We start from the raw sequence: 24,277 nt of genomic DNA, 5'->3' as shown, positions 1-24,277 counted from the left end.
CAACTCAGCTGGCTAATTTTTTGTATTTTTAGTAGAGACGGGGTTTTGCCATGTTGGCCAGGCTGGTTTCAAACTCCTGACCTCAAGTGATCCACCGGCCTCAGCCTTCCTAAGTGCTGGGATACAGGCGTAAGCCACTGCTCTCAGCCAGAGGAAAGAGTTTCATTTAGCCCAGGTTCTACAGGCTGGGAAGTTCAAGAGCACAGCACTAGCTTCTGGTGAGGCCTATTTTTCTCGTGCATCATAACATGAAGGAGAAGGCCAAAGGGGAAGCAGACAAAACCCTAGGGGCATCCTGGCTTTATAAGAACCCACCCTGACAGGAACTAATCCATTCCCATGAGACTAATCCAGTTTTACCAGAGCAAGAACTCACTCACTATCATGAGAATGGCACCAAACCATTCATGGAGGATCCATACCCATGACCCAAACACTTTCTGCTAGGCCCCACTTCCCAACATCATTGGGGATCAAATTTCAACATGAGTTTTGGTGGGGACAAATCCAACCATAACAGTCTCCTCTAGTTTTGTGGGTCCACAACAGGCTTAACGAGAGGAGGCAAAAGGAAGGCAGGAAGAAAGGAGGGAAGAAAAGAAAGAGGGAGGAAGAGAGGGAGGGAAGGCAGGGAGGAAGGAAATTAGGAAGGCAGGCCAATACTATGAAGGAGAGGGGGAAGCTGATGTGCCGGGAACTGTGCTAAGCTCTTTGTTCACTGTGTCTCACTAATCCTCACGACTGTCCTGTGCAGTGAGTGTTGCTTATCTCCAGTTCATAAATAAGGCACTGAGGCTTGGAGAGGTGAAGTCAGCTGCCCAAAGTCACACTACATAAGCATAAAGGCGTTGGTATCAGACAGACTTGAACTTGAATCCAGGCTTCTCCCTTTATTGGACCCTGGGCAAATAAAGTTATCTCTGGAAGCCTCAGGGTTCTCATGAATAAAATGGGAATTGTTCCCTCCCTCATGGTGTTATTCGCAGGATTTGATGAGATAATGGACAGATTACAGACCCTGCGGTGCAGCAGTGATGATGACAGTAACATTATAACGCAGGTACTTTTATCCACCCCATTTTGCAGATGAGGAAACTGAGGCACAGAAAGGTAAATATGTGGATGGTCCTAAAAATATTAAGGGACAGAGGTGGCCTGGAACCCAGACATCCTGGCTGCAGTTACAGTTCTCCATCCATACTCTACAGCTGAGTAGTGTAAACCTGTCCATGACCGGATAAGTGAAACCTCATGTTCAGTTTCTGTACTTAACTCGTTGGAGACAGACAACAAGGGGCTCTCAAACTGGCACTGGTAAAGAGACCACACTTTGAGTGGCACATCCCCCCAAGAGGGGGATGTTCTTTGTAATAGTGGCTAAAATACCCTGGCTTTAGATGTCATGCAGGCCCTGCTCTGTATATTTTACATGTCTTAACTCATGTTGTCTTCCCAAAGACTCTATGAAGTAGGTACTGTGAATATCCCATTTTGAGGCTGGGTGCGGTGGCTCGCGACTGTAATCCCAGCACTTTGGGAGGCAGAGGCAGGCAGATCACTTGAGATCAGGAGTTCGAGACCAGCCTGGCCAACATGGTGAAACCCTGTCTCTACTAAAAATATAAAAATTAGCTGGGCATGGTGGTGCATGCCTGTAGTCTCAGCGACTCGGAAGGCTGAGGCAGGAGAATCACTTGAACCTAGGAGGCAGAGGTTGCAGTGAGCCGAGATCATGCCACTGTACTCCAGCATGGCCGACAGAGTGAGACTCCTTCTCAAAAAAAAAAAAAAAAAAAAAATCCCATTTTGAGCTGAGGCCACTGGGGAACACCAAGAGGTGGAGTCACGTTCCTGCAGCATCTCGGGTTGAATGTGGAGCTTAGATTGGGACCAGTACTCAACCCATGCTGGTCCCTTTCCCTTCTTCCCACTGGATTACAGGCTCTGGGCAAGGGCCAGACTGAATCCCCTCTGTCTCCTCCAAAGCAGGGAGAAGTACACTCAGCACAGAATGGATGCTTTCTATACGCTTTGGAAATACTCAGCTGGGCTGGTGGAAAAAGGTGCAAAATGAGCCCTCTATTCTAGCATCCTAAGAATGGATTGGTCTGGGTTATTTTGAGTAGGGCAAAATTACTGACAAGTCACTCATAACACCTTCAGTGACCCTCCCACATCCCCACCCTGTCTCCATGGAATTCCTCGCCTGCAAGCTGGAGTGGTCATCCAGGTCATAACACAGGGAGAGGTTTGCGGCCCTGAGCTCCCGTCTTTAGCTCTGCTCTTGCCCTTCCTGGGATATCCCAGGCTGGTTGGTGGATTTCCACACTCTGCCAAATCTCCAGTGCTTCCATGATCATGATCAAATGAAGATCTGCCTTATGCTTTCCATTTTATCTTGAAGATCTGCCTTATCCTTTCCATTTTATCTTGAAGATCTGCCTTATCCTTTCTGTTTTATCTTGAAGATCTGCCTTATCCTTTCCGTTTTATCTTGAAGATCTGCCTTATCCTTTCCATTTTATCTTGAAGATCTGCCTTATCCTTTCCATTTTATCTTGAAGATCTGCCTTATCCTTTCCATTTTATGTTGGACACAAGTTGGTGTTCAATCCATCTATCTGGGTTTTATTCTATCATGTTAGTGAGTTTTTTTGTTTGTTTGTTTTTGCTTTTGGTTGAGGGGTGGGTGCAAAAGTGTTTTTCTGTGGATTCATCATCAAGTCTAATCATTTCTAAAGTACTCTACAAAGTTTAATGGACTGATATATTTTATTGTCAGTTTTGCTCCTCCTTAGGCACCTCCACTAATTCTGGTGATTTTTTTTTTTTTTTTTTTTTTTTGAGACGGAGTCTTGCTCTCTTGCCCAGGCTGGAGTGCAGTGTCGCAACCTTGGCTCACTGCAACCTCCGTCTCCTGGCTTCAAGCGATTTTTCTGCCTCAGCTTCCCGAGTAGCTGGGATTACAGATGCCTACCACCACGCCAGGCTAATTTTTATATTTTTAATAGAGACAGGGTTTCGCCATGTTGGCCAGGCTGGTCTCAGACTCCTGGCCTCAAGTGATCCACCCACCTTGGCCTCCCAAAGTGTTAGGAATACAGGCATGAGCCACTGTGCCCAGCCTAATTATGATAATTAATCATAAAAGAATCATATTAATTATGATATATGTCCAATGTTTTATTGTTTACCCAGTACATGTCTTATTGACATGTGGCCTTCCTAACTAGCCTGCAGGCAGATAAGGGAAGAATGTGAACTTGGTTCCAATTTTGCAAATCAGGAAACTAGGGAAGGCTCAGAGAGGTGACAGGACTTGCCTAAGGGCACAAAGCTAGGAAGTGGTAGAATTAAGGCTCTGATGTGGTCATCAGACATCAAATCCTGAGAAGATTCAAGCTCAGTGGTAAGGGCTGCCTCCAAGGCTAAGACTCCTTAGCAAAGGCTTCATGAAGTCTCAGTGTCCTCACCTGTGAAATGGGTCCCCAGGAGGCCAAAATAAGATAATGGTTGTTGGTGTCACATACAAGCACCCTCTAGACTGGTGACTTCAGTAAGGACAAGGACTCAGCTATGTTGGTCTTCTCTCTTTTTTTTTTTTTTTTTTTTTGAGATGGAGTTTTGCTCCTGTTGCCCAGGCTGGAGTGCAACAGCGCGATCTCGGCTCACTGCAACCTCCACCTCCCCGGTTCAAGTGATTTTCCTGCCTCAACCTTCCAAGTAGCTGGGATTACAGGCATGTGCCACCACACCTGGGTAATTTTGTATTTTTAGTAGAGACGGGGTTTCATCATGTTGGCCAGGCTGGTTCAAACTCCTGACCTCAGGGGATCCGCCCACCTCAGCCTCCCAAAGTGCTTGGATTACAGGCGTGAGCCACCGCACCTGGCCTGTTGCTCCTCTCTTAAGCTTCTCTCTCTCTTTCTGGGCGCCAGTTTGACTCAGCCTGCTTTGATGGGGGCACAGAGGTCTGAGACTGGCAATATCATCATACCCAGAAAATGGCATGAGCTGGAAATTCATCCAAGTTTCTGGGAAACTCCACCTCCTCCACCCTCCACCCAGACCTTGACATTCTAGACCATGCACTGAATGCAGCATATGAGATATGTGTTGACGCCTTGGAACTGACTCCTCAAATTGCTTTTATGGGTAGCCTCAGAAGGTGGCAAAACCACTCAGTCCTCAAAGTTTATTTTCAAAACGGATGGATGTGATCTGAAAGCCTGACTTGCGTTTCACCCCTGTCCTAGAGGTCCTCTGGCCAACCCTACCCCCAACCATCCACAAAAGAATCTTCCCTCAATTCTGACAGCTCTGATAATTTCCACAAACAGCAATCACGTTCTGATTAACATTCACTTATGCAGTGATCTCTAAATACTTTTTTTAAAATGAAGCTAAATGTATTCCGCTTACAGGATTATTTTTCTTTCCTAATTAATTCTTTGGTGTTAAAATAACCATTCTTTTATGAAATGATGTCAGTGGTAGATGATCTTTTTTTCTAATTGTGGTAAAACACACATAACATAAAATGTACCGTCTTAACCATTTTTATGTGCACAGTTCAATGATGCTAAGTACGTTCACATTGTTGCATAATCATCACCACCATCCAACCACAGACCTCTTTTCATCTTGCAAAGCTGAGACTCTGTACCCATTAGCAGTAACTCCACATTCCCTTCTCCCTCCAGTCCCTGGCAACTGCCATTCTTTCTATCTATAAATTTGACTGCTTTAGGTACTTCATATAAGTGAAATCATACACCTAATGTCCTTTTGTATCTGGCTTATTTCAATTCACAAAATGTCCTCAAGTTTCATCCATGTTGCAGCATGTGTCAGAATTTCCTTTCTATTTAAGGCTGAATAATATTCCACTGTATGTACATACCGCAGGGTGTTTATCCATTCATCTGTCAATAGACACTGGGTTGCTTCTACCTTTTGGCTATTGCGTGACGATCACTTTTAAAATATGTTTTTAATTGCAAAAAGCAAGTGGATATCTACATAGTAAACCCCTGGACTTTGTTGTGGGTCGCTTTACTGGTTTGTGAAATCTCTAAGTCTGGGACTTACACAGTTTTGTATCTGATGTAGAGATGTGATTCCCATCACCCTTACACCCTCTACAGATTCTTCCAAGTAGTTGCATTTAGGGCCTCTGCTGAGCCTATGACTCTATTCTGAGGTGTGCTCACCACTGCCATCCTCAGGGAAAGCATCCACATCCCCACTGGACTCTGCGACCCAGCCCCTCTGGCCCATGAAAAGCCAACCAGAAGCGCTCTGTCTTTAATTTTAAAGGAGAAACAGAGACTGCCAGTGAACAGCTAAGTCATGCCAAGAACTGAACATCAAATTCCAGGAAGTCCCTGGTCCCTGCCCTTTCTCGGGGCTTGTTTGGTTTTCCTAGGATTGTCTGAGTCTCTGCATGGAGCAATGCCTAAAGGAAGAATTCCCTGTTTGCTTAAGCTAGTAACCCAAAGGGCCCTTAGGTGATATGTTTTCTTAATATAGTCCTGGGCACACACACAGGAAGTGTCAATAGATGTTACTTGCGGCTGGGCATGGTGGCTCACGCCTGTAATCCCAGCACTTTGGGAGGCCAAGGCGGGCAGATCACCTGAGGTCAGGAGTTCGTGACCAGCCTGGCCAACATGGTGAAACCTGTCTCTATTAAAATTATGAAAAATTGGCTGGGCGTGGTGGTTCACACCTGTAATCCCAGCACTTTGGGAAGCCGAGGCGGGTGGATCACAAGGTCAAGAGATCGAGACCATCCTGGCCAACTTGGTGAAACCCTGTCTCTACTAAAAATACAAAAATTAGCTGGGTGTGGTGTCATGCGTCTATAGTCCTAGCTACTTAAGAGGCTGAGGCAGGAGAATTGCTTGAACCCAGGAGATGGAGGTTACAGTGAGTTGAGATTGTGCCACTGCACTCCAGCCTGGGCGACAGAGCAAGACTCTGTCTCAAAATAAATAAAGAAATGCTCCTTGCATCTATTGACATTTCTTGTGCATTAAAGTGATATGCTGGTAAATGAAAGAGTTGTAAAATGGCATGTTCTGCACACTACAACTTCCACAACAAATATGTATAAATATGTAGAGAAAAATGTTAGCAGAGATGCTGTTAGGTGACAGAATTGGAGGTGTTTTGGGTCCTTTTTAAATGGGTTTTCCAATTTTCACAATTAAAAATAAATTACTTTTGGGCCGGGCGCAATGGCTCACACTTGTAATCCCAGCACTTTGGGAGGCCGAGGCGGGTGGATCACGAGGTCAGCAGATCGAGACCATTCTGGCCAATGTGGTGAAACTCTGTCTTTACTAAAAATACAAAAATCAGCCGGGCGTGGTGGCACATGCCTGTAATTCCAGCTACTCAGGAGGCTGAGGCAGGAGAATCACTTGAACCAGGGAGTTGGAGGTTGCAGTGAGCCGAGATCACGCCACAGCACTCCAGCCTGGTGACAGAGCAAGACTCCGTCTCAAAAAATAGAAATAAAATAAGATAAAATAAAAATTACTTTTGAAATTAGAAATATAAGTAACTTTAAAAATTGTGACCAGGTGTGGTGGCCCATGCTAGTATTCCCAGCACTTTGGGAGGCTGAGGTGGGAGGATCGCTTGAGCCCAGGAGTTCAAGGCTGCAGTGAGCTATGATGGCACCACTACATTCCAGCTAGGGCAACAGAGCAAGACTGTGTCTCCAAAAAAAAAAAAAAAAAAAAAAAAATCTGAGATACTCATTTATTTGACAAATATTGATGGGGCAGCAACTATAGGACAGCATTATACAGGCACCAGGGGAAACAAACTCACACAAAAAAATCGGAGGCTGGCAAGCAGCCCTGAAGGAACTCAGGAGGGAAACTGTTGACCGTTCGAGATGTTCATGGGAGTGAGTGAGATTCTGCCTGCTTCATTTACGCTGGCAGATTTGTGGAGGAAGCGTCTCATTTCAAAAGAATTTCCAGGTGCATGGCTGCCAGGGTGACAGGGATATTTTAAGGAAGCTGATGATAAGTTGGGGCTAAGTCATCCATTCAATTTCCTGTGCTCTGCCTCCTGTGAGCCATTTGGGCTCACCTGTGAGCCATTTGGGAGGCTGAGGTGAGTGGATCACTTGAGGCAAGGAGTTCAAGACCAGCCTGGGCAACATGGAGAAACCCCATCTCTACTAAAAATAAAAAAATTTAGCTGAGCATGGTAACATGCACCTGAAGTCCTAGCTACTTGGGAGTCTAAGGTGGGAAGATTGCTTGAGGCTAGGAGGTCAAGGTTTCAGTAAGTGTGATCACACCACTGCACTCCAGCCTGGGTGACAGAGCAAGATGTTGTTTCAAGAAAAAAAAAATTGAAAAAACAAAGAAAAAAGACATACATACTTAAAATAACTTTTAAAAGCTGTTACATTCATCACATGGGGGAAAAATCAAATACAGTCATACATCGCTTAATGACTGGGACATGTTCTGAGAAACACATCCTTAGGTGACTTGGTCCTTGTGTGAACACCATAGAGTTGACTTACACAAAACTAGATAGCATAGCCTACTACACATCTAGGCTATATGATGTAGCCTATTACTCTTAGGTTACAAACCTACATAGCTTGTTACTGTACTGAATACTATAGGCAATTATGACACAATGGTATTTGTATATCTAAACAGAAAGGGCACAGTAAAAACACCGTATAAAGGATGAAAAAAGGTACACCCATATGGGACACTTACTATCACTGGAGCTTGCAGGAGTGGGAGTTGCTCTGGGTGAGTCAATGAGAGAGTGGTGAATGAATGTGAAGGCCTAGGACATGACTATACACTGCTGTAGAATTTACAGACACTGTACATGTAGGCTACACTACATTTATTTTATTTTATTTTATTTTGAGATAGAGTCTCATTCTATCACCCAGACTGGATGCAGTGGCGCGATTTTGGCTTACTGTAGCCTCCGCCTCCTGGGTTCAAATGATTCTCCTGCCTCAGCCTCCCAAGTAGCTGGGATTACAGGCTCCTGCCACCACACCTGGCTAATTTTGGTATTTTTTTTAGTAGAGACAGGGTTTTACCATGTTGGTCAGGCTGGTCTCAAACTCCTGACCTCAAGTGATCCACCCACCTTGGCCTCCCAAAGTGCTGGGATTACAGGCGTGAGCCACCATGCCCGGCCGTTATATTTATTTTAAAATGTTTATTTCTTCAATCATAAATTGACCTTAGCTTACTGTAACATTTTTACTTTGTACACTTAGTTTTTATTTTTGACTATTTTATAATAACACTTAGCTTAAAACAGATTGTACAGCTGTACAGAAATATTTTCTTTCTTTATATCCTTATTCTATAAGGTTTTTCCTATTTTTAAAATTTTTTGTTAAAACTTAGGACACAAACATACACCTTAGCCTCACCCTACATGGGGTCAGAATCATCAATATCACTGTCTTCCACCTCCACATCTTGTCCCACTGGAAGACCTTCAGGGGCAGTAACATCCATGGAGCTGTCATCTCCTATGAAAGCAATGTCTTCTTCTGAAAGGCACTGCCTAAGGCTGCCTTACAGTTAACTTTGAGACGGAGTCTCGCTCTGTCTGGAGTGCAGTGGCGCGATTACGGCTCACTGCAACCTCTGCCTCCTGGGTCCAAGCAGTTCTCTGGTTCAGCCTCCCGAGTACCTGGGATTACAGGCGCCTGCCACCACACCTGGCTAATTTTTAGTAGAGATGGGGGTTTCACCATCTTGGCCAGGCTGGTCTTTAACTCCTGACCTTGTGATCCACCCGCCTCAGCCTCCCAAAGTGCTGGGATTACAGGCGTGAGCCATCACACCCGGCCAACTTTTATTTTTTATAAGTAGAAAAAGTATACTCTAAAATGACAATGGGCCGGGCACTGTGGCCTGATCATGAGGTCAGGAGTTTGAGACCAGCTTGACCAATATGGTGAAACCCGGTCTCTACTAAAAATACAAAAATTTGCTGGGCATGGTGGCGCATGCCTGTAATCCCAGTTACTCGGGAGGCTGAGGCAGGAGAACTGCTTGAACCCGGGAGGCGGAGATTGCAGTGAGCTGAGATCGCACCACTGCACTCCAGCCTGGGCGACAGAGTGAGACTCCATCTCAAGAAAAAAGAAAAAAAAAAAAAGAACGTAAAATATCTCATTTATAATTTTTATATCAATTGCATGTTGAAATGATAATCTTTTGGGGCCAGATGCAGCGGCTCACGCCTGTAATCAATCCCAGCACTTTGGGAGGCCAAGGCAGGTGGATTGCCTGAGCTCAGAGGTCCAAGCCCAGCCTGGGCAACATAGGGAAACCCCATCTCTACAAAAAATATAAAAATTAGCCAGGTGTGGTGGCATGCACCTGTAGTACCAGCTACTTGGGAGGCTGAGGTGGGAGGATCACCTGAGCCCAGGGAGATCAAGGCTGCAGTGAGCCATGATCACACCACTGCCAGCCTGGGTGATGCAGTGAGATCCTGTCTCAAAAAAAAGCAAAACAAACAGAAAAAAAACACACAAATATTTTTGATATACTGGGTTAAATAACATCAATTACTATAATTGATTCCACCTGTTTCTGTTTAGTTTTCAGTAACTAGAAGATGTTAATTTACCTATGCGGCTTGCCTTGAATTTCTACTATTGAGTGCTGGTCTAGATATACATGAGTAGTAACCGCAGGGTGGAATTTGGAAGTTACGACGTGACATAGAACTTGTGCCTCATTCTCAAGTGAAAGGGTACGTGCCCCAAGCCCAGCCAAGTGCCCCACTCTCCCATCGTGGGGGTTGGATTCCCATACTCACCTGTTGTACAGCTGCTGGGAGCTGAATGTATAAAGCACATAGAGGGTGTTCCCCGCCAGAAAGGCCAGGATCCACAAGATGACCAGCACTGACCTCTTCTCCTGAAGACAAAGCAAGAGATATGTGATATCAAAGGTGCATGTGGCAGAACCTTCCAGAATGTACCCTGATGACTGGCAGCTTTTCACTTTGTCAGCATTTTGAAGGAAGTGGTGCTGAAGGTGAAAGGACGGGCATTGGCACCTTTCTATTCCACTGAGACCCAAGCGGTGGTCATGGAGAAGGTGGCAGAATGGTGGACATCTGCTTGAAAAACCATCTAGAAAGGCAGGAGAGCACCATGGTTCGCAGCAGACTCCAGAGCGGGATGGCACACATTCAAATCCCTGGTCAAATCCTGTGTGGGAGCTGTCCGACTCCAGGCAAGTTCTATTTAAACTCTTTCAGTTTCCCCTTCCTCATCTGTAAAGTGGGTATATCTTAGTATCTACCTTATAGAGTTGTAAGAATTAAAGTATATAAAATGCTGTTAAGAACTAAAGCACAGACAGTCTGAAACCTCAAGGGGATGTGTTTTAAGTCTCAGTGTCTTCATTTGAAAATGGGGTTGTTGTTAAAGATTAAATCAAATTTTTATTTTTTTTTTCTGTTGCCTAGGCTGGAGTACAGTAGTGTGATCATAGCTCACTGTAACCTTGAACTCCTGGGCTCAAGTGATCCTCCTGCCTCAGCCTCCTGAGTAGCTAGCACCACAGGCAGGTGTCACTATACCTGGCTAATTAAATTTTTTTTTTTTTTTTGTAGAGACAGAGTCTTGCTATTTGGCTCAGGCTGGTCTTGAACTCCTGGCCTCAAGTGATCCTCCTGCCTTGGGCTCCCAAAACACTGGAATTACAGGCAAAAGTCAAATTTTTAAATGCAAACATTCAGTCTGGTACAGATTCATATTTAAAGCTTGCTAAGGGGTAGGACTGATTATTAAGAGTTTACAACTCAGCAGAAGATTCGGATCTAGAGGTTGGAAATTTCTGCTTTCACTTTTTCTAGGGCAGACCTCTGGCCCACTGCCCTGGACTGACCATTCCATGGAATGCCACAGTGTAGAATTAAATCCAAGCTTATACACCTAATTCTCAAAGCCCTTCACAATCCAGCCCCATTTCTCCTTCTTCAGCCTCATTCCTGTCTAGTCCCCAGGAAGACAAATTGGAAATCCTCAGTTTGCTGTTTCCCAGCAGTTTCATAGCCTGAGAGCAATCCTAGGAAATGTCTGAAGGAGATGCAAAGAGGGGCGTGTTCCTGCCTGTGTACCCTGGGACACATAGGCAGACCCCTCCGCTGTTGATTCTCAACAGCTCGTGTCTTTTCTTGGACTGGAGTGGCTGCATTGCTGGAATAAGATGAGGTCATAACTTTCCCAGTGTAACCTTCCCTGTGGTTTCGGTAAATGCTCAACATACAGTGTCTCCAGACACAGCTCAGTGCCCCACGCACTGTTACGATGCACATTTCCAGAGAGTGGACAAAACAAATGCATCTCCATCTACCCATTATTCCAGGAGCGGTCAAGGTTAATGATGCTAGAAACCACCTCCAACCAACCAACTGCTCTTATCAATGTGATTAATCCACCCGACAGCTCTTTTTACTCCAATAAATAATAGATTCCAGTTTAATTCTCTATGAATCCAAACCAAAGGTGGAATAGGAAGAGGGAATTAGCAATGTTCTGGGAAGACAGAAATTGAAGGACAAAGGAGGTAGTTCTCTCCTAACCAGCTGAGACGCCTAAGCTTACTAAGAGCCATGTAGACCTGCTCTTATGGAAGATATGCACATACAGGCAAAGTGTCACCTGTGTCTTCATGAGGATCAAGGACCCCTGGAGTCCCGTCCATGGATACAGAGATCCTCTCAGCTCCTAAAATTTAAGTCAAGGTGCCATTTGGATGTTACTGCATTTGAGACAGCCCTAGCCCCCAAAGCTGCCTCCAGCTGTTTTGTTTGTTTGAGACGGAGTTTCGCTCTTGTTGCCCAGGCTGGAGTGCAATGGCGCAATCTCGGCTCATTGCAACCTCTGCCTCCTGGGTTCAAGTGGTTCTCCTGCCTCAGCCTCCCAAGTGGCTGGGATTACAGGCGCCCACCACCATGCCCAGCTAATTTTTGTATTTTTAGTAGAGACGGGGTTTCACCATGTTGGCCAGGCTGGTCTCGAACTCCCGAACTCAAGTGATCTACCTGTCTCAGCCTCCCAAAGTGCTGGGATTATAGGCGTGAGCCACTGTCCTTGCCCCCTCCTACTGTTTTAACAACAGCAGAAAGGAGTTTGCATAAAGAAGATGAGACTAAGGGTCAGGAAGGACCTCTGACTCTGTCCCCAACTCCGAACCTCAATGTGCTCATGTGCAAATGGAGACTGGGTTGTCCTCCATGCTGCATGGAGGCCCAAGTGCTTTTGAGAAAGCAGATGATGCTCTAGAAGGGTCAGTGAAGCTGGTGATTATTATGGGATCACCTGTGCAGGAGAAAGCACAGACTTTTAAAAAAAAAAATTATTTCCATAGGTTTTTGGTGAACAGGTGGTATTACCTGAATAAGTTCTTTTGTGGTGATTTGTGAGATTTTCATGCACCCATCACCTGGGCAGTATACAGTGAACCCAATTTGTAGTCTTTAATCCCTCACCCCCTTCCCACTCTTTCCCCTAGAGTCCTCAAAGTCCACTATATCATTCTTATGCCTTTGCATCCTCATAGCTTAGCTACCACTTATGAGTGAGAACATACAAAAGGTTTAGCTTTTCATTCCTGAGTTACTTTACTTAGAATAATAGTCTCCAATCCCATCCAGGTTGCTGCGAATTCCATCATATACATATACCAGTTTCTTTACCCACCGGTTGGCTGATGGGCATTTGGGCTGGTTCTACATTTTTGGAATTGTGAATTGTGCTGCTATAAACATGAGTGCGCAAGTATTTTTTTCATATAGTGACTTCTTTTCCTCTGGGTAGATGCCTAGTAGTAGGATTGCTGGATCAAATGGTAGTTCTACTTTTACTTCTTTTTTTTTTTCTTTTCTTTTTTTTTTTTTTGAGATGGAGCCTTGCTCTGTCGCCCAGGCTGGAGTGCAGTGGTGCGATCTCGGCTCACTGCAAGCTCCAACTCCCAGGTTCACGCCATTCTCCTGCCTCAGCCTCTTGAGTAGCTGGGACTATAGGCACCTGCCACTACGCCCAGCTAATTTTTTTTTTTTTTTTTTTTTTTTTTAACAGAGATGGGGTTTCACCATGTTAGACAGGATGGTCTCCATCTCCTGACCTTGTGATCCACCCGCCTCAGCCTCCCAAAGTGCTGGAATTACAGGCGTGAGCCACCGTGCCCAGCCTAGTTCTACTTTTAGCTCTTTACGGAATCTCCACACTGTTTTCCATAGTGGTTGTACTAGTTTACATTCCCACCAGCAGTGTAGAAGTGTTCCTGCATCCATGCCGACATCTATTATTTTTTGATTTTTTGATAATGGCCATTCTCGCTGGAGTAAGGTGGTATTGCATTGTGGTTTTGATTTGTATTTCCCTGATCATTAGTGATGATGAGCATTTTTTCAAAAGTTTGTTGGCTATTTGTACATCTTCTTCTGAGAATTGCCTATTAACATCCTTAGGCCACTTTTTGATGAGTTTTTTTTTTTTCTGAAGGCACAGACTTTTGAAAATTAGCTCAATTAAATGTTTCCTATATGCCAGGCACCGTGCTAAACATCACCTTCTTTTTATGTTTTCTTAAACAGAGAAGGTCTTGCTCTGCTGCCCAGGCTAGAGTGCAGTGGTGCAATCATAGCTCACTGCAGCCTCAAACTCCTGGGATCAAGTAATCCTCCTGCTTCAGCCTCCTGAGTAGTTAGGATGACAGGCACATGCCCCCACACCTGGCTAACTTTTTAAAAAAATGTTTTGCAAGCCAGGTGTGGTGGCTCACGCCTGTAATCCCAGCACTTTGGGAGGCTGAGGTGGTCGGATCACCTGAGGTCAAGTGTTCAAGACCAGCCTGGCCAATGTGGTGAAACCCCATCTCTACTAAAAATATAAAAATTAGCCGGGCATGGTGGCATGCACCTGTAATCTCAGCTACTCAGGAGGCTGAGGCAGGAGAATCACTTGGTAATCTTGGTGGTGCACACCTGTAATCTTGCTACATGGGAGGCAGAGGTTGCAGTGAGCCGAGATTGCACCACTGCACTCCAGCCTGGGTGACAGAGTGAGACTTCATCTCAAAAAAAAAAAAAAAAAAAAAAAAAAAAAAAAAAAAATTAGGTAGAGAAGAAAGGGGTCTTGCTATGTTGCCCAGACTGGTCTCAAACTCCTGGATTCAAGGGATCCTCCCGCCTCAGCCTCCTGAGTTGCTGGGATTACAGGCATAGGCCACCATACCCAGTACTTGTGTTAAACACCTTGTATGCACTATTTCTTTCTTTCTTTTTTTTTTTTTTTGAGATGGAGTGAAACCATCTCAAACCATCAAACCATGTCAATCCAGGCTGGTGTGCAATGATGCAATCTTGGCTCACTTCAACCTCCACCTCCCAGGTTCAAGCAATTCTCCTGCCTCAGCCTCCCAAGTAGCTGGGATTACAGGTGTGAGCCACCATGGCCGGCTAATTTTGTATCTTTTTAGTAGAGATGGGGTTTCACCATGTTGTTCAGGCTGGTCTCGAACTCCTGACCTCAAGTGATCCACCTGCCTTGGCCTCCCAAAATGCTGGGATTACAGGCATGAGCCACTGTGCCTGGCTCTTTTCTTTTTTTCTGTTTTTTTTTTTGAGACAGTCTCACTCTGTCACCCGGGTTGGAGGGTGGTGGTGTGATCTTGGCTCACTGCAACCTCTGCCTCCCAGATTCAAATGATTCTCATGCCTCAGCCTCCCGAGTAGTTGGGATTACAGGCATGAGCCACCGCGACTGGCCTGGATGCACTATTTCATTCAATCCTTTCAATGGGTTTGTGAATTGGTGCCAACAGGCTCTTTTCCAGAGGCGGCACCTGAGGCTGAGATCACCAAGGTAACCTAATTGAGGGTCTGCAGGTGGGTGGAGGAGCAGGGATTTGAACCTGGAATGAGCACGGGCTCAACTACCTGGGTGCAAATCATGATGCCATCACTTGCACTGGCTGTGTGACCTCAGGTAAGGAACTTAGTGTCTCTGAGCCACTCTTTCCTCAGTGGGAAAATGACAGAAGAATGATTTTGTTTCCCTCCCAGGTTACTGGGATGAACCTGCTGAGATGAGCAATGGGCTCAGTACTGTGCCAGGCACACAGTTAGTGCTCAGCAGACACAGAGGACATGCAGGAGGATGGCGGTGAAGCTCTATGTCCACCCAGCAGCATAAGAGGGATGGCCATAAGCATGAAAGTGGAATGAAAGTAACCTAATGGGGCCGGGCGCGGTGGCTCACGCCTGTAAACCCAGCACTTTTGGAGGCCAAGGTGTGCGGATTACCGGAGGTCAGGAGTTTGAGACCAGCCTGGCCAACATGGCGAAACCCCGTCTCTACTAAAAATACAAAATTAGCTGGGCATGGGGGTGTGTGTCTGTAGTCCCAGCTACTGGGGAGACTGAGGCAGGGGAATTGCTTGAACTTGGGAGGCAGAGGTTACAGTGCGCCAAGATCATGCCACTGTACTCCAGCCTGGGCAACAGAGCAAGATTCCGTCTCAAAAAGAAAAAAACAAAAAATGAAAGTGAGCTAATGAGTTGAATGTCTGCGGCATAAAGGGACTGGGCCAGGTGTACGTGGAGGAGATGCTGCTGTTGGAGGGGAGAAAGAAGGAACAGTCAGGGATCTACCCAGGGGTGGTAGACAGAAGAATGGTTTCCCTAGGAGGCTGAGGTCAGAGGATTGCTTGAACCCGGGAGTTGGAGGCTGCAATGAGCTATGGTCATGCCACTGCACTGCAGCCTGGACGACAGAGCAAGACTCTGTCTCTAAAAATTATGAAATAAAAGAAGATGTTTTGGTGAGATCATGGCGGATGGGAGGCAGGACTAGACTGCAGCTCCAGAGAGAGCAGCGGGCGGCAGCTCGCATTGTGAATTTTAGCACCAGATTGACTGCAAGGACAAACCAGCAATCCCGAGAGGACCCACAGACTCTCTGAAGGAAATGGACTGCTCCTGCAGGACCCAGGAGAGCCCCCCAAAACTGTGAATGTCCCAACTGCGAAAGTGGGAAAGGGAGACCCTCCTCTCCCGAACACTCACCCTCACGGGGGAAGCTGAAGGTCTGTTTGCAGAAGTTTCCAACTTTATCTGGCGCTGAGTCAATTTGGAAAGCCGAGCAAAATACAGGGGTAGAGGAAGCAGCAGCAAGGCCCTGGGAGCTCACTAGGTCCCCCAGCGGCCCATTCCTGTCTGGCACCACGGAGATCCAATGGGTAGGAGCAGGGGCTAAAACTCCACAGGGAGAAGCAAATCTCTAGCTGAACTCTAACAATTTGAACCGGGTAAGAAGCCTCCTGGCCAGAACTCAGGGGAGGGTGCAAATCCAGTGTGCAGACTCCACAGCGTGGGCAAGAACTACACCCTCTTCTTTGGCAGCTGGGAGGCGGATAGCCTGGGGCAGGTTTTCAAGCCCCTATCGCTCTCCACCTGGAAACGGTCTGGGGGCTGTTGTGGTGGGCATGCTGGGAGTGAGACTGGCCCTTCGTTTTGCATGGGAGCTGAGTGAAGCCTGTGACTGCCAGCTTTCCCCCACTTCCCTGACAACCTGCATGACTCAGCAGAAGCAGCCATAATCCTCCTTGGTACACAACACCAGTGACCTGGGAATGTCACCTACTTAACCCATTGCAAGACCCGCCCAAGGAGAGTGAGAGGTCAGACACACCTAGCCTCACCTCCACCTGATGGTCCTTCCCTCCCACCCACCCTGGTAGCGGAAGACAAAGGCCATAGAAACTCGAGAGTTCTAGAGCTCCACGGGTTCCTCTCCACGCTACCACAGCTGATGCTCTCTGGAAAGCGCCACCTCCTGGCAGGAGGCCAACCAGCACAAAAATAGCGCATTAAACCACCAAAGCTAAGAACCCTCACGGAGTCCATTATACCCTCCACCACCTCCACGGCAACAGGCACTGATGTCCACGGCTGAGAGACCCATAGACAGTTCACATCATAGGACTCTGTGCAGACAACCCCCGGTACCAGCCTGGAGCCAGGTAGACTCGCTGGGTGGCTAGACCCAGAAGACAGACAACAATCACTGCAGTTTGGCTCACAGGAAACCACATCCATAGGAAAATGGGGAGAGTATTACAACGAGGGAAAACCCCCTGGGACAAAAGAATCTGAACAACAGCCTTCAGCCCTAGACCTTCCGTCTGACAGAGCCTACCCAAATGAGAAGGAACCAGAAAACCAACCCTGGTAATATGACAAAACAAGGCTCTTCAACACTCCCCAGAAATCACACTAGTTCACCAGCAATGGATCTAAACCAAAAAGAAATCCCTGATTTACCTGAAAAAGAATTCAGAAAGTTAGTTATTAAGCTAATCCGGGAGGGAACAGAGAAAGGCAAAGCCCAGTGCAACAAAATCCAAAATATGATACAAGAAGTGAAGGGAGAACTATTCAAGGAAATAGATAGCTTAAAGAAAAAACAATTAAAAATTCAGGAAACTTTGGACACACTTTTAGAAATGCGAAATGCTCTGGAAAGTCTCGGCAATAGAATTGAACAAGTAGAAGAAAGAAATTCAGAGCTCGAAGACAAGGTCTTTGAATTAACCCAATCCAACAAAGACAAAGAAAAAGGAATAAGAAAATATGAACAAAGCCTCCAAGAAGTCTGGGATTATGTTAAATGACTAAACCTAAGAATAATCAGTGTTTCTGAAGAAGAGAATTCTGAAAGCTCAGAAAACATATTTGGGGGAATAATCTAGGAAAACTTTCCCGGCCTTGCTAGAGACCTAGACATCCAAATACAAGAAGCACAAAGAACACCCGGGAAATTCATCACAAAAAGGTCTTTGCCTAGGCACATTGTCATCAGGTTATCCAAAGTTAAAACGAAGGAAAGAATTTTAACAGCTGTGAGACAGAAGCAACAGCTAACCTATAAAGGAAAACCTATCAGATTAACCGCAGATTTCTCAGCAGAAACCCTACAAGCTAGAAGGAATTGGGGCCCTATCTTCAGCCTCCTTAAACAAAACAATGATTAGCCAAGAATTTTGTATCCAGTGAAACTAACAATCATATATGAAGGAAAGATACAGTATTTTTCAGACAAACAAATGCTAAGAGAATTCACCATTACCAAGAATTTGCCATTACCAAGTTACCACTACAAGAACTGCTAAAAGGAGCTCTAAATCTTGAAACAAATCCTGGAAACACATCAAAACAGAACCTCTTTAAAGCATAAATCACACAGGACCATAAAACAAAAATACAAGTTAAAAAGCAAAAACAAAAAATGAAAAAAACCAAAGTACACACGCAACAAACAGCATGATGAATGCAATGGTACCTCACATTTCAATACTAACATTGAATGTAAGTGGCCTAAATGCTCCACTTAAAAGACACAGAATCACAGAATAGATAAGAACTCACCAACCAACTATCTGCTGCCTTCAGGCGACTCACCTAACACATAAGGACTCACATAAACTTAAAGGGGTGGAAAAAGGCATTTCATGCAAATGGGCACCAAAAGCAAGCAGGGGTAGCTATTCTTATATCAGACAAAACAAACTTTAAAGCAACAGTGGTTAAAAGAGACAAAGAGGGACATTATATAATGGTAAAAGGCCTTGTCCAACAGGAAAATATCACAATTCTAAATATATAAGCACCTAACACTGGAGATCCCACATTTATAAAACAATTACTAACAGACCTAAGAAATGAGATTGACAGCAACATAGTAATAGTGGGGGACTTCAGTATTCCACTGGCAGCACTAGACAGGTCATCAAGACAGAAAGTCAACGAAGAAACAATGGATTTAAACTATACCTTGGAACAAATGGATTTAACAGATATATACAGAACATTTCATCTGACAACCGCAGAATACACATTCTATTCAACAGCGCATGGAACTTTCTCCAAGATAGATTATATGATAGGCTACAAAACGAGCCTCAATAAATTTAAGAAAATTGAAATTATATCAAGTATTCTCTCAGACCACGGTGGAATAAAACTGGAAATCAACTCCCAAAGGAACCTTCAAAACCATGCAAACACATGGAAATTAAATAACCTTCTCCTGAATGAGCATTGGGTCAAAAATGAAATCAAGATGGAAATTTAAAAATTCTTCAAACTGAATGACAATAATGACATGACCTATCAAAACCTCTGGGATACAGCAAAGGTGGTGCTAAGAGGAAAGTTCATAGCCCTAAATGCCTACATCAAAAAGACTGAAAGAGCACAAACTGACACTCTAAGGTCACACCTCAAGGAACTAGAGAAACAAGAAGAAACCAAATCCAAACGCAGCAGAAGAAAGGAAATAACCAAGATCAGAGCAGAACTAAATGAAATTGAAACAAAAAAAATTCAAAAGATAAATGAAACAAGAAGTTGATTCTTTGAAAAGATAAATAAAACTGACAGACCTTTGGCAAGATTAACCAAGAAAAGAAGAGAGAAAATCCAATGACCTCACTAAGAAACGAAACAGGAGATATTTCAAGTGACACCACTGAAATATAAAAGGTCAATCAAGGCTACTATGAATACTTTTATGCACACAAACTAGAAAACCTAGAAGAGATGGATAAATTCCTGGAAAAATACAACCCTTCTAGCTTAAATCAGGAAGAATTAGATACCCTAAACAGACCAATAACAAGCAGCGAGATTGAAATGGTAATTAAAAAATTACCAACAAAAAAAAGTTCAGGACCAGACAGATTCACAGCAGAATTCTACCAGACATTCAAAGAATTGGTACCAATCTTTTTAACATTATTCCACAAGATAGAGAAAGAAGGAACCCTCCCTAATTCATTCTATGAAGCCAGCATCACCCTAATACCAAAATCAGGAAAGGACATAACCAAAAAAGAAAACTACAGATGGATATCCTTGATGAACATAGATGCTAAAATCCTTAACAAAATACTTGCTAACCGAATCCAATAAATTACCAAAAAGATAATCCACCATGATCAAGTGGGTTTCATACGAGGGATGTAGGGATGGTTTAACATGCGCAAGTCAATAAATGTGATACACCACATAAACAGAATTAAAAACAAAAATCACATGATCATTTCAACAGATGCAGAAAAAGCATTCGACAAAATCCAGCATGATTATGATCAAAACTTTCAGCAAAATGGCATACAAGGGACATACCTTAGTGTAATAAAAGCCATCTATGATAAACCCACAGCCAACATAAAACAAACTTTCCAGATACAAGATTAATGTACACAAATCAGTAGCTCTTTTATACACCAACAGTGACCAAGTGGAGAATCAAATCAAGAACTCAACCCCTTTTACAATAGCTGCAAAAACAACAACAACAACAACAACAAAACTTAGGAATATACCTAACCAAGGAGTCAAAAAACCTCTACAAGGACAACTACAAAACATTGCTGAAAGAAATCATAGATGACACGAACAAATGGAAACACATCCCATGCTCATGGATGGGTAGAATCAATATTGTGAAAAAGACCATACTGCCAAAAGCAATCTACAAATTCAATGCAATTCCCATCAAAATACCACCATCATTCTTCACAGAACTAGAAAAAAAAACAATTCTAAAATTCATATGGAACCAAAAAAGAGCCCACATAACTGAAGCAAGACTAAGTGGAAAGAAAAATCTGGAGGCATCACACTACCTGATTTCAACCTATACTATAAGGCCATAGTCACCAAAACAGCGTGGTACTGGTACAAAAATAGGGACATATCTTTTCCTTTCGGCCGGAACCGCCATCTTCCAGTAATTCACCAAAATGACGAACACAAAGGGAAAGAGGAGAGGCACCCGATATATGTTCTCTAGGCCTTTTAGAAAACATGGAGTTGTTCCTTTGGCCACGTATATGTGAATCTATAAGAAAGGTGATATTGTAGACATCAAGGGAATGGGTACTGTTCAAAAAGGAATGCCCCACAAGCATTACCATGGCAAAACTGGAAGAGTCTACAATGTTCCCCAGCATGCTGTTGACATTGTTGTAAACAAACAAGTTAAGGGCAAGATTCTTGCCAAGAGAATGAATGTGCATATTGAGCACATTAAGCCCTCTAAGAGCTGAGATAGCTTCCTGAAACGCATGAAGGAAAATGATCAGAAAAAGAAAGAAGCCAAAGAGAAAGGTACCTGGGTTCAACTAAAGGGCCAGCCTGCTCCACCCAGAGAAGCACACTTTGTGAGAACCAATGGGAAGGAGCCTGAGCTGCTGGAACCTATTCCGTGTGAATTCATGGCATAATAGGTGTTAAAAAAAAAATAAAAGAACTCTGGGCTATTAAAAAAAAAATAGGGACATAGACCAATGGAACAGAATAGAGAACCCAGAAATAAACCAAAATACTTACAGCTAACTGAACATAACAAAAACATAAAGTGTGGAAAGGACACCCTTTTCAACAAATGGTGCTGGGATAATTGGCTAGCCACATTAGGAGAATGAAACTGAATCTTCATCTCTCACCTTATACAAAAATCAACTCAAGATGGGTTAAGGATTTAAACCTAGGACCTGAAACTATAAAAATTTTAGAAGATAACACTGGAAAAACCCTTCTAGACATTGGCTTAGGCAAGGATTTCATGACCAAGAACCCAAAAGGAAATGCAATAAAAACAAAGATAAACAGGTGGGACCTAATTAAACTAAAGAGCTTTTGCACGGCAAAAGGAACAGTCAGCAGAGTAAACAGACAACCCACAGAGTGGGAGAAAATCTTCACAATCTGTACATCTGACAAAGGACTAATATCCAGAATCTACAACCAACTCAAACAAATCAGTAAGAAAAAAACAAACAATCCTATCAAAAAGTGGGCTAAGGACACGAATAGGCAATTTTCAAAAGAAGAATACAAATGGCCAACAAACATGAAAAAATGCTTACATTGCTAATGATCAGAGAAATGCAAATCAAAACCACAATGTGATACCACCTCACTCCTGCAAGAATGGCCATAATCAAAAAATCAAAAAACAATAGATGCTAATGTGAATGCGGTGGACAGGGAACACATCTACACTGCTGGTGGGAATGTAAACTAGGACAACCACTATGGAAAACAGTGTGGAGATTCTTTAAAGAACTAAAAGTAGAACTACCATTTGATCCAGCAATCCTGGTACTGGGTATCTACCCAGAGGAAAAGAAGTCATTATTCAAAAAAGATACTTGCACAAGCAAGTTTATAGCAGCACAATTCACGACTGCAAAATTGTGGAACCAACTCAAATGCCCACCAATCAACCGGTGTATAAAGAAACTGTGGTATATATATGGTGGAATACTACACAGCCATAAAAAGGAATGGATTAACAGCATTTGCAGTGACCTGGATGAGACTGGAAACTATTATTCTAAGTGATGTAACTCAGGAATGGAAAATCAAACATTGTATGTTCTCACTGATATGTGGGGGCTAAGTTACGAGGACACAAAGGCATAAGAACGATACAATGAACTCTGGAGACTTGGGGGGAAGATGCGCCTGGCTTGTGGCTATTTGTTGCAGCAGCCACAGGAGACTAGGTCGGAAAGTGACTCACCTTCAGAGAGACCTGTTCTCGGAGCGTGGAGTTGGCATAGGCGAAGGTGCTGGCCATCCCGATGCACACAGCAATGCCTGTGGGACAGAGAAGGGCCTGATGTCACCCACTTAGACTCATCAGGCCTAGCCCAGGTGCTGAGCAACATGGGGGAAAAGACACATCCCTGGTCCCCTCAGAGTTGACAGAAGAGAGAGAAAAATTTAAAAAAAAAAAACCACTTCTGGGGGATTTGGGCTGCCATCTAAATCTCTGGGAACTCTGAGCCATTCTGACTTAGGGACAGGATTTAGGTCCCTGTGGGAATACTTTATAGCACCAGATCAGGGGATGGGCTATGCAGTCTGGTAAGGGCTGGGTTGAGTTCCCAGCTCTGCCACGTCTTCTCTGTTTGAGCTTGGGCAAGTCACTGCACCTCTCTAAGCCCCAGTTTCCTTATCTGTAAAATGGACAGAACAATAACATTACTTACACCTCATAGAGGGATAAAGCTTCTAGATCATAATCCCTAGCAGTTAGTAAATGATGCCTCTTATTATTTCTACTTTTAAAAAGAATCTGATTGATAGAATCAGATAGAATTTGTGATAAAAGCATACATTGAAAAAACTCACCGCTGGGTGCAGTGGCTCACACTTGTAATCCCAGCACTTTGGGAGGCTGAGGTGGGCAGATCACTTGAGGCCAGGAGTTTGAGACCAGCCTGGCCAACATGGTGAAATCACATCTGTAGTAAAAATACAAAAATTAGCCACACATGGTGGCATGTGCCTGTAGTCGCAGCTACCCAGGAGGCTGAGGCACAAGAATTGCTTGAACCCAGGATGGGGAGACTGCAGTGAGTCGAGATCATACCACTGCACTCCAGCCTGGGCAACAGAGCAAGACTCTGTCTCAAAAAAAAAAAAGAAAGAAAAAAGAAAAAGAAAAAGAAAAAACTTACAACGCCATAAGGAGTTCAAGTTTAATGTTCAATGAGAAAAAAAAATCCCAGCTAACAGACAAACATGACCCAGGCAGATGGCAGAACGGAATTGAATTTTCTTCCACCAGTCATTTCATTGCCACTGTTTGCCAAGCTACAATCTTGGAATTCTCCCCGAATAATGATTTTTGAGTCCTGCTTTTTGTTATTTGTAGACAGGATTCCTCTTTCACCTAATGCACTTACTATTTATTTATTTATTTATTTATTTATTTATTTATTTATTTATTGAGACACTGTCTTACTCTGTTGCCCAGGCTGAAGTGCAGTGGTGCGATCTCAGCTCACTGCAACCTCCACCTCCTGGGTTTAAGTGATTCTTGTGCCTCAGCCTCCCGAGTAGCTGGGACTACAGGTATGTGCCACCACACCTCGCTAATTTTTGAATTATTAGTAGAGATGGGGTTTCACCATGTTGGCCAGGCTGGTCTCGAATTCCTGACCTTAAGTGATCCGCCCACTTCGGTCTCCCAAAGTGCCAGGATTACAGGCGTGAGCCACTGTGCCTGGTCTCACTTACTCTTTTAATAGGTATGTGCACTCCAGCTATTTTTCCAGATCTACTTTGTAGAAGCTGTATTTCTTCACTATAAGCACATAAAACAAGAATGAGTAGCCCCGTAATACTTTTTGGTACTCTTCTCTTTGAT

At 44.1% G+C, this 24,277-nt stretch overlaps 1 protein-coding gene and 1 pseudogene across 3 annotated transcripts in view; one reads left to right on the top strand and one right to left on the bottom strand.

Annotated features, from left to right (window-relative positions):
- RNFT2 (ring finger protein, transmembrane 2) overlaps positions 1 to 24,277 on the bottom strand; it is a 116,023-nt gene that overhangs the window by 77,595 nt on the left and 14,151 nt on the right. For all 3 annotated transcript variants that reach the window (XR_010122711.1, XM_063646759.1, XM_063646758.1), the window contains exons 5-6: positions 22,643 to 22,719; positions 9,850 to 9,950 (exon numbers count right to left, since the gene is read on the bottom strand). Coding sequence is in view for 2 of the 3 variants with exons in the window: in XM_063646759.1 (XP_063502829.1) it covers positions 9,850 to 9,950; positions 22,643 to 22,719 (178 nt within the window). In the remaining variant the exon portion in view is untranslated. The remainder of the gene's footprint in view (positions 1 to 9,849; positions 9,951 to 22,642; positions 22,720 to 24,277) is intronic.
- Positions 20,828 to 21,338, top strand: LOC129009963 (large ribosomal subunit protein eL21-like; annotated as a pseudogene).

This window comes from Pongo pygmaeus, chromosome 10 (genome assembly GCF_028885625.2).
Source record: "Pongo pygmaeus isolate AG05252 chromosome 10, NHGRI_mPonPyg2-v2.0_pri, whole genome shotgun sequence".
Classification (NCBI taxonomy): Eukaryota; Metazoa; Chordata; class Mammalia; order Primates; family Hominidae; genus Pongo; species Pongo pygmaeus.
This window is presented reverse-complemented; position numbering and strand designations above follow the sequence as displayed.